The sequence below is a fragment of the Phascolarctos cinereus genome, unplaced genomic scaffold (genome assembly GCF_003287225.1).
Source record: "Phascolarctos cinereus isolate Bilbo 61053 unplaced genomic scaffold, phaCin_HiC Scaffold_4;HRSCAF=312, whole genome shotgun sequence".
Taxonomy (NCBI): Eukaryota; Metazoa; Chordata; class Mammalia; order Diprotodontia; family Phascolarctidae; genus Phascolarctos; species Phascolarctos cinereus.
In genome coordinates, this window is record NW_027555847.1 from 700,319,527 (window position 1) to 700,333,990 (window position 14,464).

The 14,464-nt window shown below is 52.5% G+C and overlaps 1 protein-coding gene across 1 annotated transcript in view; it reads right to left on the reverse strand.

The window, feature by feature from the left end:
* Positions 1 to 718: 718 nt before the first annotated feature.
* The window catches only part of NAA25 (N-alpha-acetyltransferase 25, NatB auxiliary subunit), a 45,958-nt gene continuing 32,212 nt past the window's right edge, over positions 719 to 14,464 (reverse strand). Inside the window, exons 17-24 of the mRNA XM_020979889.2 lie at positions 14,229 to 14,354; positions 13,802 to 14,045; positions 10,932 to 11,055; positions 9,690 to 9,755; positions 8,957 to 9,054; positions 7,992 to 8,102; positions 4,723 to 4,869; positions 719 to 2,907 (exon numbers count right to left, since the gene is read on the reverse strand). Coding sequence (XP_020835548.1) covers positions 2,785 to 2,907; positions 4,723 to 4,869; positions 7,992 to 8,102; positions 8,957 to 9,054; positions 9,690 to 9,755; positions 10,932 to 11,055; positions 13,802 to 14,045; positions 14,229 to 14,354 — 1,039 coding nt within the window. The 3' untranslated portion in view covers positions 719 to 2,784. The remainder of the gene's footprint in view (positions 2,908 to 4,722; positions 4,870 to 7,991; positions 8,103 to 8,956; positions 9,055 to 9,689; positions 9,756 to 10,931; positions 11,056 to 13,801; positions 14,046 to 14,228; positions 14,355 to 14,464) is intronic.

The window sequence follows — 14,464 nt, forward strand, 5'->3', positions numbered from 1 at the left end:
TTTTAGCACGGAGCTCAGAACTGGGTCACTCCAAAGTAAGAAAGGAGCAGGTCCCTACGGGGTCGGAACAACGACGATGACAGGAAGAAGGCAGGTAGGCTAACTTGTAATGAAACAACCATCCAGTTTAAAGCAGGTCTGCTGTACCCGGGTCACTTAATTTTCCTGAAGGACAGATACAGGCCTTCTACCCTCATAAATTACATCAAAGAATTCAGGAGAGCTGAGAAAAAAAAAGCTGCAGGTACAATGAAACCCAGTATGTGTTTAAAAAAAAAAGACAAATTCTGATTGAACAAAATGATTGTGAAATGGAAACACAATGTTTGAACAGTCAAAATTGTGGAAAGAGACGCAATGGAGGGAAGTGAGGGGGGTGGTGAGCGGGCATCCCACACTGGTCCTGCCAGGAACAAGACTGGAGAACTTTCTCTCCTGTGCATGTGCGTGCTGTCCACACAAGCGACGTCACCTCCATGCCACTCAGGAGAGCGGATCTCAAACTCACCAAGCCAAGAGCTTTGGGGGGTGGGGTGGGAGAGGGGTGGTGGTGGTGTGTGACCTTATTGGCTTGTCTATTCTCTTCTCCACCTTCCCTTGTTTTAAAATTTCAATTCAGCACACTTAAAAAAAACCAAACCAAAACCCCAAACCCCGCAACGAAAACCAGCAGCAAAGGATCTTTTGGGATTCCTTGTCAAATACCAGATGACATCCATTGTGTTGAGGGTGTTTCTTTACTCATGTAAGAATATATAGATATAGATATAGATTTTTTTAACTGTACACAATTTATAGGGTGTGACAAAGTTTCCAAAAGACTAGATCAACAAGGTATTGGCCATTTCTGCACACAATTTAGTTTTTCGGTTTTTTTTTTATACAAAGACATCGCAAGATGTAAGAGGTTGAATTTGATTTCAATGCGACAGTTAATACAAAAATCAACAAGAAACAAAGGAGATAACAATTGCCCCCCCCCATAACATCATTTGACACTGAACCACTGGGGGGTGGGGGTGACCGCCGCCAGGAAGCAGAGATTGGCTGGAAAGGTGCCCCCAGGAGGCCAAGCTTCCCCAACCCTGTGCATGCTCAATGGACTGAGGTCAATCTCTAACCTTTCAGAGGGTATTTCTATATACTGTACATTTCAAGACGGTCATGGAAAGCATCACTTCAGCACACGCATAGACACAGACACACGTCCACCCACACCCACACCCTCCCCCCCTCCAAAAGCTTGACTCGAAAGGCTGCATTTTGGCCCCCCAGCCCCCGAAGAGATTGGAGACTGTAGCCAAACCCTAGTTCAAGTCCATCACGCTTTGAACATTCAGTCTTCATCCTTCCTTGGTTGACGGCGGCCCAGGAGACTGACCACTGGTGTTTCCCACAAAAACTTCTCTCTTCCAGGGTCCTAGCTGTCAAACATCGAGCATTTCTACTAAGTCTTTTTTTTTGGGGGGGTGACCCTTTTCAACTTTCTTCCAGAGTTTAAATAGGAGAATCAATTACTCTAAGCCAAATCACAGATTGCTGAAAGCCTCAAAGGTCTCTTGAAGCCAGGAGGACCAAAAAAGCAAGTGGTTTTTGCATAGGAAGATTTTTTTTCAACCTTTCCAAGACATTAAAAAAAAAAAGGTCAAATTTCATCGGAGAAAAAGATGCAGTTATTACTCTGCTCGTAGTCGGAGGGTCAAGGAAGAAGCCAGCCTCCCACATGCCATGGTGCCCAGGCAGGGGAAGGGGCATTCTGCCTCCAAAGTCGCCATCTCGGGCTCCTCCCAGCGGGCAGGGGGTTCCCTTCCCCTGTGCTAGGGGGAGGGGTCCCTCCACCTCAGATCACACAGGAAGCTCCAGGGACTCTGGTCCAACCTGGCAGGCTCGGACACTGGCCAGGGCTCTGCCCGCTCCCTCCCTGCCCCGCCGACACGAGTAAAAGCCCTCAAGTGCTACGTCTTCATTTTCAAGCACCTGTTTGGCTGTTTTTAATTCATGAACCGATTGTAGCATGTGGCTGAAGAAATCAGTGACAGCGGCACATTGTGCACATCGTGTCTCTGGCTTTCCAACAGCAATTCCCGTCACGTCGTTCTCAAATGCACGGACAAGAGGCCGGGCTAGTCGGGAGTGGGCCTGGAGATGGTCCACACGCCTCTCTCTCCCCTGCACAGGGCACTCCTCCGCCTCCCTATCTCTGATTCAGGTTTCAGAGGCGGGCATGGGGCAGGGGCCAGAGGCTGGGGCAGCCTGAGCCTTCCCTCTTGTGCCCGACCGGCTGGCACTGATGCCAGGACATACCTGCACGTCCAGGGCGGAGGCTCTTTGGCACCCACCCCCTGGGAAGCTCCAGGGGGCAGAGACACAAGTTCAAGGCCAACAGGCCTCCAGGCCAGACCCCTGCTCTCCCTCCCTGGGGAGGGCTGTCTGGCTGCTCTGGGCTGGAGGCTTGTATTTCTGAGCTGCTATCGCTGCTTCTAAAAACAACCCCCAGAAGTTTCTGGAGATAGAAAGGAAGAAAAGGAGGGTTTCTCTGGTTGCTGCCATATGCTTAATAATGAACATGTATAAAAAGTGGTCAAACCTAGGGGAGGGCTCGGCTTCCGCTTTATGTACAATAATTTAATCAGCTGGATGTAGTTAATACCTAAAAAAATTAATTCAAGATCAAAGTCCTTCATGCATTTTAGGAGGAAGTTCTGGCTCCTGGCGGCAGCGGCAGCGGCGGCGGCTGGGCGATGCTTCGGCCGGGGTCTTTAGGAGCAGTCTGGGCCTCACTGCTTACACTTTGAACTTCTTTACCGTCTCCAGCCTCTTCTTGAGCAGCTCCCCGATTTCCTGAAGCGAGTGCTGGTAGCTGCTCTGCACCTTGCCGTGCACAGTCTTTGTGAACTTCTTCTCCTCCTGCGGACAGAGGGACGAGAGGACGATGGCCAAGGCCCGCGGGGCCTGCCCGGGCCCCTCCACCCCAGCAAGTGCCTGGAGCACAGCTGCCACCCCTCCCCCTTCTCTGCAGAGGTGGGTGGGCCATGTGTGTGTGTGTACATGTGTGACCTTAGGGAAACCCTTGCCCTAGAGAGGGAGGGTGAGTGTGTGTGTGTGTGTGTGTGTGTGTGTGTGTACACACGTGTGCCCTTAGGGAGGTCCCTGCCCTGGAGAGTGTGTGTGTGTTGTGTGTGTGTGTGTGTGTGTGTGTGTGTGTGTGTGTGTGTACACGTGTGACCTCAGGGCAGCCCCTGAACCAGCCCTGAGGAGCCCTGGCAGCTCCAGAACCACACCTGGTCCTCTTTTTTGTCCTCTGTTATAAAGGATAAAAGGTATATGGAGGGAAACAGAAGGGACATGAGAATGAAACAGACCGGTGACAACCTGTACAAGAATGAGGCCTCCCCCGTCCCCACCCCAACACGCCTGGGCCAGCCTGCGACCTCGCTGGGGCTCCTTTCCAGTTAAAATCAGAGCAGTCCTAGGCAGTGCCCCCTCCCCCACACTGACCAAGCCCACCAGCCTAGGGACCAATGCCTGCCCAAGCTCCTGATGCAAACAAGTCAGCCGCCCATCTCCACCAGGGCCAAACATAAGCCCCACACTTCCACTGTAAGGTCTGGGGAGGCAGGCAGGAAGGAGAGGAGAAGGAAGAGGAGGGAGAGAGGGAGGGGAGGGAGGGAGGAAGGAGAGGAAGAAGAGGAGGGAGAGAGGGAGAGAAGGAAGGTACTAGATCTGATAAACTATCTCCCTCCCAGGTCTTCCGCTAATTCCCTGAGGCTCTAAAAGCACTGACTTTGGTGCAAATGTGCTTCCTCTGGCCCCGGTGACCCCTCAGTCTCATCTGGCTCACTGTGGCAGCTGCAGGCCCCTGGCCCTTTCTCTTTGGCCACACAACTGACCCCTCCCTCATGTACTGGAGTTGGGAGATCTTCAAGAGCAGAAATGGGGGCCCCTCTTCCCTGGGTAGCCCTAGTGCTTGGCACACAGTAAGTATTTAAAAGGCTTCTTTGTGCTTTCATTTTTCTGCAGGAGGCTAGGAGGCCACGCCCATGTCCTTTAAGCTCGGAAAAGGCTAAGGTAGGCACAGAACCAGGCCTGGAGTCAGGAAGGCCCACTTTAGATCCAGCTTTAATCACTTCCTAGCTGTGTGACCCTGGCCAAGTCACCTTACCCACCTGTCTCAGGTCCATCATCTGCAAAATAAGGGTGACACTAGTGCCTCCCTGCCAGGGTTGGTGTGAGGGCCAAGCATGTAACACGCACTTTGCAAAGGTCAAGGAACTGCCTAAGTAGCAGCAAAGATCATCACCAGCATCGTCACTGCTTTAATTAAGGCACCGGGTTGGTGCTGCGCTAGATTCATACGCAGTCAGCGTTAAGATTTTTAGCTCAGGGTCCAAGGACTGCCTCCCCCCCTCCATGATTTCAAGGGGTCTATACACTTGCTAACTTTGTTTTAACATTCTGACAACTGTATGTATCAACCCCCACCCCCCCCAAGTAAGAAGAGGGCTGTCCTAGAATGTCCCACCCGTGAAGTGCCTTTGAGAAACCCGAGCTGACAGCTGCTTCTGAGCTGGAGGGCCCTGAGACAGACCCTGGTCCCAGCCCTCACTGTGCACGTGAAGAAGCAGCCCTGTAACTAAGGCCACCCAGCTGAAGTACGTCTCCTCTCCCTGGGGCACGGAGTGGGGCGATACCCTGGAGGGGGGGGCCCACACAGGCTCTTACCTGGGAAAGGGCAGGGTCTTCTAGGGACAATTCTTCAAGTTTAAGTGCAGCCAGAAGAGCCTCGAGCCCTCTGAGGTGCTCCAGGACACTGGAGATGAGCAGCTGGAGGCCAGCCACGTAGTGCTGGAAGCTGGAGAAGACAGGCGGCTGGAGGGACAGGAGAAGAGAGTGAGACGAGGACCAGACCTCGGCCGGCAGGGCTTCCCCAGAGCCCCGAGTGACCCCCATGTGCACAGCAGGCCGCCACGACCCGGACGACAGTCATGGGAGAGAAGAGCCTGGGCAGACCTGCTCACTTTTCCAGCCTCCCCTCCCCTCCCCTCGCTACCCTCCTGCTCCAGAAGCTCCAGCCACTCCCTAGTGCCTTGGAGGCCAGAGCACTCCCTGGGGGGGACGCCGCCCCTCCCCAGGTACAACCTTCCAGTCAAGACTGGCTCCCTCATTCTCCAAACTAGGTCCTGCAGCCTCTGGCTCTGGGCCCCCGGCCCCTCCTGCAGGAAGGCCTCTCTGACTCTTCCCTCTCCAGCTTCAGATAATCCTACCCGTCCTTATCCCCGAGGAGAAGAGGCGCTCCTCAATGGGGGGGGCTGGTCTTCATTTTGCCTCTGTAGCCCTGGGGCCCAGTGAGGGTCATGCCCACAGCACAGGCCCTTGATGGACTGGATGGGGGGAGGCTCAGAAGAGACCAAAGGGTCACCATTCTCAGGCCCCACAAGAGTCTCAAAGGCAGTGAGGCCCCTGGAAGGAGAGGCAGGAGCCATCATGGACCAGGCAAGTCAGACCACTACTGCCACCATGAACACATCTCCCCTCAGACCCAGATGGTCCAGAGAGCCCAGGAACTTGAATTCAGGGCCCCTGCCTTGGCAGCACCCAGTACTAGCCGCTCACCAACTGTGACCATCAGGGCGAGGAAGCCTGGGGCTGGCAGCACCCCACAGACCCCTGGGCTGAGTTCCCGTAGTCTCCTGGAGGCCAGCCATCCCCACTACCTGCCAACTCATGGCTACTCCCAGGACAGGCAGTGAAGCTCAGGGAGCCAGGTTCTGCTGAGGAGAGACAGGAGGCACCAGCAGGTGCCAGGCCTCCCTCCCGGCACAGCCCATAGCCCAGGGTCCACAGCCATCGTTTAGGGATGTAGCCTGCACACTGCTCCCGCAGGCCCAGAAAAGATGGGGCTTGTCGCTGCAGTCCTTGGCTGTCCAATGTTTCAGTGGAGATAACACCACCAGTGCAGCTTGAGGACCATGGGACCTCCCCTTGGGACGTGTAGCTCCAAGCTTCCTGGGGTCATCTCCCCCGTCCCAACAGGAGCCCCCGGAGAGCAGGCCTGTCTCTTCTTTAGGCACCTCGAGTCCTCTGCATCCATTCGAGGAAGGCAGACCTACAGGCACTGGCCCCATTTTACAGATGAGGAAACACACGCTCCAGGACTTTGGTTAAGTGCTGGCTCATGGATGTCCAAAGTGGGTTTGGACCCAGGGCTCTCCTGACCCCTCTGCCCTGCCTGGGCCTCTGCATTACTCAGGCTGTCAGCATCTCAGAAAGGGAAGGGGCCTCAGGATTACTTAGCCCACTCAGCCCGAGCCAGAATTCCTTCCCCAACGCAGCAGAAGAGTGGTCACCCAGCCTTTTCTGAAGTCCACATCCACCCCAGGCCACGTGCAGCCCAGGCTCCCCTCAGAGCTGAACGTGCCTCCAGCGCCCACCAGCCACGGCCTTCATACTGCCTCCTGGGGCCTGAGCGCTCTCCCACACAATGGCCCGTTCACTGTCCTGGTGTCCTCCAGACGCTCTCCTCCTTCCTAAAATGTGGTGCCTAGAACTGAGCCCAGCACTCAGAGCAAAGCAGCCTGGGCCTCTGCCAGGGACACCCCTCTCAGCTGCCATGTTATTCACTCCTGAGCTTGCAGACCACTATGGCCCCCAGATCTTTTTCTCAGAATAACTGCAAACGAATCATGTCTTTCCCATCTTATCCACCTCAAGTTGTTTGTTAAACTAAAGAGTTGTTTTGTGTCCTTTGTCCTGGACAAGGACCATGACATCAGGGAGGTGATGCCATGACTTGCAAGTGAGTTGGATTTTAGTGAGGCAGAGTTGTGCAGGGTCACCAGCCTCACCTTCCCCTCCGGAGCCCTCTGGGTCCAGTGCCCAGATATGGATCAAGACGACTGGAGATGGCCCCCCAAGACTGAGTACGTTTGTCTTGGTGATGCTTCCTGTTTTGGGACTGTCAAAATGACCGTGTCCCTCCTAACTTTGTGTCACCCAGAAACACCAGCGGCAGATCTCCCAATGCACCAATTAAAATGCCCTGCCCCACAGGTAGAGCGCAGAGCCCGTGGCCCTCGCCCACAGGCCTTGTCCAGGCTGCACCCATTCCACAATGGCGCCTCCCAGGGGCACGTGCTTTCACTGCCTCCACCTCCACCTCACTGTCCTGTCACTCAGCCCACACACCCTCCTGTACCAGGCCATCGATGCAACAAGATTTTATCAGGCCTGGACTTTGTGCAAGGCACTGGGGACAGACAAACACAAACAAGCCCTGAGGGTGCTTCCATCTGGTAAAGGAAATCTGACATGGGGACACAGATAAATACAAAAATATGTGAAAATATCTCAAATAAATAGTGGGGTGGGGAAATTAAGAATGCTCTTCCACAAGAAGTAGCCCCTGAGCTGACCCTTGAGAAGAACTAGGGATCCCAAGAGAAAGAAGGTTCTGGGTGTGAGAGACAACCTGGCCAAAGGGGTGGAGGTGGGAGATGGGATGTCATGTACAAGATAACCCTTGGGGCTGGAGTGTGTGGGGCGAGGAAGGTGAGAACAGCCTAGAAGGAGAAAGAGACTGATGAGAGGCGGGGGAAAGGGGAGACACTGGAGGTAAGGAGACCGACTGGAAGGCCGCTCTCCTGGCCCAGCAGATGGAAAGTGAGGGTTTAACCAGGGGAGGCCAGAGACACCATGAAGACAGAACTAGGGAGACCCAGCACCTGGCTGGACATGGCAGGGCAGGGCAGGGCCGAGGACCCCTGGGCTTCGAAGCTGAGGGGACAGAAAACGTGGCGGTGCCCTCGACAGAGAGAGGGCAGAGCCTTGGCTCCGTCTCTTCCAAACGTCCAGCTCTGTGACTTTCCCAGGGAGTTAGGAAGCTCTCCTTGCCCCATGGGCTGTGTTTAATCTGAGTCCCACACCCTACCCGAAAGCTCCTCTGTGGGGGCAACGTGAGGGGATCTTAACTGATCCTCATCTGGTGTTATTACCATGAGGGCGTTGGTTTCTTTTTTCTTCTTTTTCCTCTTCTGTAAATTTAATTTATACGGCTGCAGGATGCTGTCACAGTAACTAGTCACCCAGAGGACAATGGAAATGGTCTGAAAGAAAAGAAAGAAAACATGAATTAATCTAGATATTTAACAGGTAGGGGAGGAGATCTTAGGATGACACGATCCCGAGCCGGGAAGGGACTGTGGGATCTTCCAGCACCACCCCTGCTTCACAGAAGAGGACACCAAGGGAGCACACGGTGTCTGCCCCGTTAGACTATCAGCTCCTTGAGGACAGGGACTACTTTTGCCTTTCTTTGTATTTCCAGCGCTTAGCCCAGTGGCTGGCACACAGCAGGTGCTTAATAAATGCTGGCTGACTTGACTAGTTCATAGCATTGCTGGGACTTGAATTCAAGTCCTCAGACTCAAAATGGAGCCTTTTGATAGACACCCCAGAATCCCCAAGCTCTAACTCGCTTTGCTCTCTCTCCTCCCAGGGTCGAGCACAAAGCCTGAGAGGCAGGTAAGAGGCCGGCAGCAGCAGCAGGAGGGGCTCGTTTATGTGACCCTGAAAGGGTGGCCGAGCGCTTTACGATGAGTATCTCTCTGGACACTCACAAGGATCCTGGGAGGGCGCTGCTGTTACGACTCCCATTTTACAGACGAGGAAGCAGAGGCCAGCAGAGGGCTAGGGGACGTGCCAGGGGCCCCTGGCTGGCAGGAGTCTGGGGCCACGCCCCTCACGCCAGGCTCTGGGTCTCTTTGCTGCTGTACTAGAAGCACCTGGCCTCACGGAGGCTGGGCATTTTGGTCCAGGCGGGTGCCCTGCTGAGGGCCCACGGCCTCCCCCGAGGAGGAGTTTAAGCAATGTCTGTTGGACTAAAGGGGAAACCAAAGCTCCCCGTGAAGCACAAATGTGAGTAAACAGGAGGCAGGAGGGAAGCACACGGAGCACTGACCTCCACAAAGAACACCAGGTTTTCTAAGATGCTGGGATGAGTCTTCAGGTTCCCATCTTCTACTTCTAAGACGTCCCCTTTGCACTGACTGAACACTTCTGCAAGAAAAGGAGGAACGCTTGGCTTGTCTCTCCTCGTGCCTCCGGCCGAGATAGCTGATTGGTGGCGTCTGTCATCTGTCGGACACTGAGGGGCGGACAGTGCCCAGGAGTGGAGGCCTTTTCCCAGCCAGCTGACCACGTCCTGAGCACCTCCTCTTTCTTCACCACCTCCCCACCGTCACAAGGGCAGCCCCAGAGCTTTCTGGGCCCTTCACACGCCCAGACCACGAACAAGGTGAAATCACAGGGGCCACAGCTGGGAAAGAATGGGCACCACTCCTGAGGAAAAGGCCAAAGGTGCCTTTTCTACTCAGGGCCCCCAGCTTTATACTGGGAATCCCCATCACCTCAGATAACCAATTTCCACTGTCCAACACTCCCCCTTTGGGCAGTAACACAGAGGGCTGAGGGCTCCTGGGAAGGCAAGGCAGCCCCTCCATGCACAGCATCTACACTGCACCCGACCCACAGAATGAGGCACAGCCAGGAGAACCATTGCCCTGATCTCCAGGAGCCCAGAAAGAAGGCCAATCAGGACGTGTGTGTGTGTGTGTGTGTGTGTGTGTGTGTGTGTGTGTGTGTGTGTGTGTGTGTGTGTGTCCATAAGAAGTCACTGGTGTCCAGACACTTACCCCTTAATTGTTCTAGTAAGGATTCAAAACTATTTCCTATTCTCTCCTGGATCTCAGTTGTATCCTCTGAAATGGAAAGAAGAAATTCGAGCTTAGTAGTCACATTCTACCATGAAAGACACACAAAACTCTGGAAGCCACTGAAGAACTTTCCCGACCCTCAGCTCTGCAGGCCTCAGTGCACTTGTGGGCCTCAAACTTCTAACCTCTGGCCCCCAGAGTCACCATTCAAAATGAAAAAAAACCTCATTCCTTCTTGGCCAAAAAAATCACCCCAAAAGAAGAGGAGATTAAAATCCACTTCTTTCAAATAGCTAAAAAGGCAAATGGAATTAAGTACAAGCTTGGGGTTAACATTCCACCAAGACACTCCTGATTCTGAGCTGGTGAGAACTGTGATTCTACTGGTCAGAAACTCAGACGATCCGTGTTCTCTACGACAAATGTGTGGCTGTCCAACACAGGCTCAACAAGCCGATTCCTTCCATTTCTAAATCTCCCAATTAACTGGTACATTAACATGGCTATGGGCCACTGTGAAATGTGAAATGTCTGTTAACAGACCTAAATGATCTGCCTTAAACAAATGGGTACTATACCCCACTGAGGATGCAGCAGGAAGGCTCCAGGACCTCAGGCTTTTTTTTTTGGCTGGGCAATGGGGTTAAGTGACTTGCCCAGGGTCACACTGCTAGTTAAGTGTTATATGTCTGAGGCCGGATTTGAACTCAGGTCCTCCTGACTGTAGGGCCGGTGCTCTATCCACTGTGCCACCTAGCTGCCCCACTCAGGCTCTTTAAGGCTTCCCCAGCCTCGCATTATCTGGCCCTTCCACATTACAGAGAGAGGCTGGTGACACAGCCTGCCCTGGCTGCCATCTGAGCTATGATCAGGCCAGGCAGCTAGGGATGAAGGGCTCCAGCCAGACTGATCCCTGCCAGCTGTCTACTAAACAGAATTATCTGTGCAGGCAAAGCTCACATGCTGGGGGAAAATCAGAGGTCCTCCAAGTAGTCAAATATATTCTGTCATTTGAAATAAAATGTCATTTATTGTATAAGTTTAGAATTTCTGCTGTCCAGAGGGCTTCCTCCCATCATGCTCAATTTATTTTCTGGGAACACAAAATCAACCCATCTCTGAAAAAACAGCAAAATTTATCTGGTCAAACTCCCACACTTGCATGCACGTGCGCACACACACACACACACACACACACACACACACACGCATGCATCTTACCTAGGCCATTGGTATCTAGTTCATAAATATCGCTAACAAGATAAAAGGAGCTAGTCTGGCACTGACAGCAGCCACTGCTGAAGAAGCCGGCCATCCGGGTGGGAACAGGACCAAGGAAAGGATACTGGGGAGGGAAAGGGAAAAAAGGCCTCATTACTTTGTATGCACTGTCGGAGAAGAGCCAACCTCTGCGGCTACCTGGATGCAATCAGCAAAGTGTCCCCCAGAGGCAGGAGGGTGCGGGGGCCTTCCCCACATCCACTGCTCCTAGAAGACAGCAGCCCCTGATGGTGGCACCGACCCCAGAGAGCACACATCTGCCGTAAGGCTCCACAGGGATGCTGACCGGTCATCTCTTCAGGGCGTCTCTATGGAGGGGCCTAATCTAATAAGTATCAGGGCAGGAGGGATTCGAGCTGGCCTTACTGACGCAAGCCAAGCCTTGCGGGTGGCTTATTGAAGACGTCTTCTGTGAATCTATCACATGGGATAAGAGACCTCACAGGCCATTTGGTCTGACCCCCCCGCAGAGGACAAAACTGAAGCCTGGGAGGATAAGTGACTTGCCCAAGGTCACACAGGCAGTAACAGTAAGCATTAGAATCAGGATTTGAACACAGATCCTTAGACACCACAGCCAGTCAGTACATTTTCCACTGCACCACAAGGTTTAAACAGACCCAGGACACTTGGTGGAGAATCTAAAAGGAAACATTATTCTCTACCAAGTCATACACTTTAAAAAAAAATCAAGCAAAAATACAGCAGGATTTTGCATGCTCAAAGGCAGAAACACATGTATGTTAATTTTTGAAAGACACGAAGGGAAGCTGGGAGCCAGAACAGGTAATACTGGACAATCCTCTAAAAATCCCATCAAGAATGACCAAGTTCAGAAGGTGCTGGGGCCAGGGAGGAGCCTGGGTTATTGGCTGGGGCTGGGTGGGGGTGAAAGGCAGTTTTAGATATATTCAGGAAAAGAAAAGGACCAAAGAAGGGACAGGACGACTGCTTGGGCTGGACAAGGTGACGGTGTCACTGAATCACTATTTTGCTTCTGTTTTTTCCAACAAGAACAATTTTTGGGCCTGAATGGTCAGAAGAAAAACGGCTAACGGGGAAATGGGGAGCTGATCCCAAGTCAGGAGATGGTAAGAAAGCACGAGCTGGCCCAGAGGAATTCAACCCCAGGCACACAATGACTCCACTCTCATGTCCTCAAAGATCTAGCAGACCGCCAAGCCACCAATGGCGATTTGCTAACAAAGTTAACAGGCAAGCACAGAGGCTTTTCAAGAAAGGCAAGAGGGGGCGCTGATGACAACAGCATGCCAAAGCCCGAGTGTGTTATTAAAGGCAAGGCTAGTGCCCATGTAGACAAGGAAGCAGTCACCATAAAGAGCCACAGTGTACATCTAAATCACAAACAGGCCAAGACAGGCTACTTTATTTAATTTTCTGATAAGTTTAATAAACTTGCGGGTCATAGGAATGCTGTAGATATAGTTTCCTAAGCATTGGCCCAAAACAGCACATGTTTTTCTTTAAGCAAAGATATAAAAATGCAGGTTCAACGACAGGACGAGACCGACTGGGACCTGAATAAATGGCCAGACCCAAAGGGTAGATCTAACTGGTTCCATGACACCTTAGAAAGAATTCTCTGAGGAGTGGCCTAGGGTTCCAGGGTCTGTCATGACAATGTTTAACTATTTCCTCAATGATATGAATTCAGTCATAAATGGCATGCTTATCAAATCTGCATGACCCACAGATAGGAAGGACAGTTAACAAGTTACACTGGATGACCAAGTTACACTGATGACTCAAAAATATCCTGACCCAGGACAAAATCAATTAAGATGAAATAGAATTTGAAATAAACATAAAATCGTATGCTTTGGTTCAAAACAATCAGCTCCACTAGTATAAGACCGGATGGAGAAAAAGACTCAAGAGGCTTAGTGGATGGCAGGCATAATGAGTCAATAGGGGTTGGCAGCCAAAAAAAGGATGTCACGCTGGGCTGTGGCCGGGAAGGAGGTGCCTGTCCTGCTGGGGGATAGTGGGAGGAAGGCTAAATCTGCAGGACAGTGGTCTCCTCTGGGTGCCCAACTTGAGAAAGGGCACCTTAGCCTAGAGAAGGCTGGCCGCGTACCCAAGACTGTCACCAGGGATTCCAAGATAGAGGTCCAGCACAGACAGATTAGATGGCTTCTGAACCCCCGCAGAAAAGACATCAAAGCAGCAAGGGAGAGGAAGAGGCAAGCTGAGAGCTGAGGTCAGGAGAAACGCTACTCAAAAGCACATCGTAGTGCGTCCTCATTGGACGGCTTTAGGCTGAAGCAGGGCAGTGCTTACCTGGTCTGTGACAGAGGAAACCTGTGGGCCTGGCCTGGCCTGCACAGCCTCTGAGGTTCCCGTGGTTCTGTTATGTATGTATGTATGTATGTATGTACGTATGTATGTACGTATGTATGTATGTATGTATGTTTGTGTGTGTGTGTGTGTGTGTGTGTGTGTGTGTGTGTGTGTGCACGCGTATGTGCACATGTGAATTCCTGGCTGCTGATGGACTCTGCTCATGATGCAGAAAGTGGCACAGTCCTTGCTCACACTTATCACTTTGAAGGTCACAGATCAGAGCTAGCCAGGAGCAAGGCGGTCATTTGGTCCGATGCCCTCATTTTACAGAAGCCCAGATCTAGCAGGCAGGGGGTTTGCTCCAGGTCCATGACGTAGGAAAGGGCAGAACCAGGATTCACCCAGGTCTCGCAGAGCCCCACCCTCAGCTCTGAGGCCTCAGAAACCTCCCTTGTTCCCACAAAGGCAACCCAGCCCCGGGCCCAGCTCTGCTTTTCAGACCGTACCTGAACTTTCCGTCCAACAAATCGCTTTCCCGCATCCAGAACTCCTTCCAGTTGCTGGAGAAGTGAACGGATAATATCAATCTTCGAGGAGACGCCATTCTCTGCTGTCTTGTCTGAGTTTTTCGGCTCCACGGGGTGACTGAGAGTTGGAAGCCCGCTGACTAGTCTCAGGGTCAAGGAACGGATGCGTAGCCAAAGGGTCTCTTCCTCCAGGGAGAGCTTCTTATGTTCTTCAGAAACATCCCTGAAGACAGAAGCCCCAGCAGCAGGTGAGCAAACAGAAGGGGCTCCTGCAGGCTTTCCAGAGGCCACTGCCTGCCCGTGGTTCCCCTACCACCTCAGACCACACAGGCCGGACCACACTTCAGTGAGTTAGGAAGACAAAACACAAGGAGGTGGGTCCGATTTGGAATTCAATGTGAGTCACCTCTCCTTGGGATCCCACGTGAAGAAAACGTGGAGGTCTCTGTTGTCACGCAGATCCTTCCACGGGATGTCGTCCTCCTCAGGACTCAGACTCATGGACTTGATGCTTTCTTCTAAGCTGGTCGATCTGTGATGGGAACATAAACATGGAGGCTGAGGGGATGCAAGGGGAAGAAGAGAGAACTAACCAGAACATTAAATTACATGCTCGCAAACATCTCAAAAGTGGGGATCCCA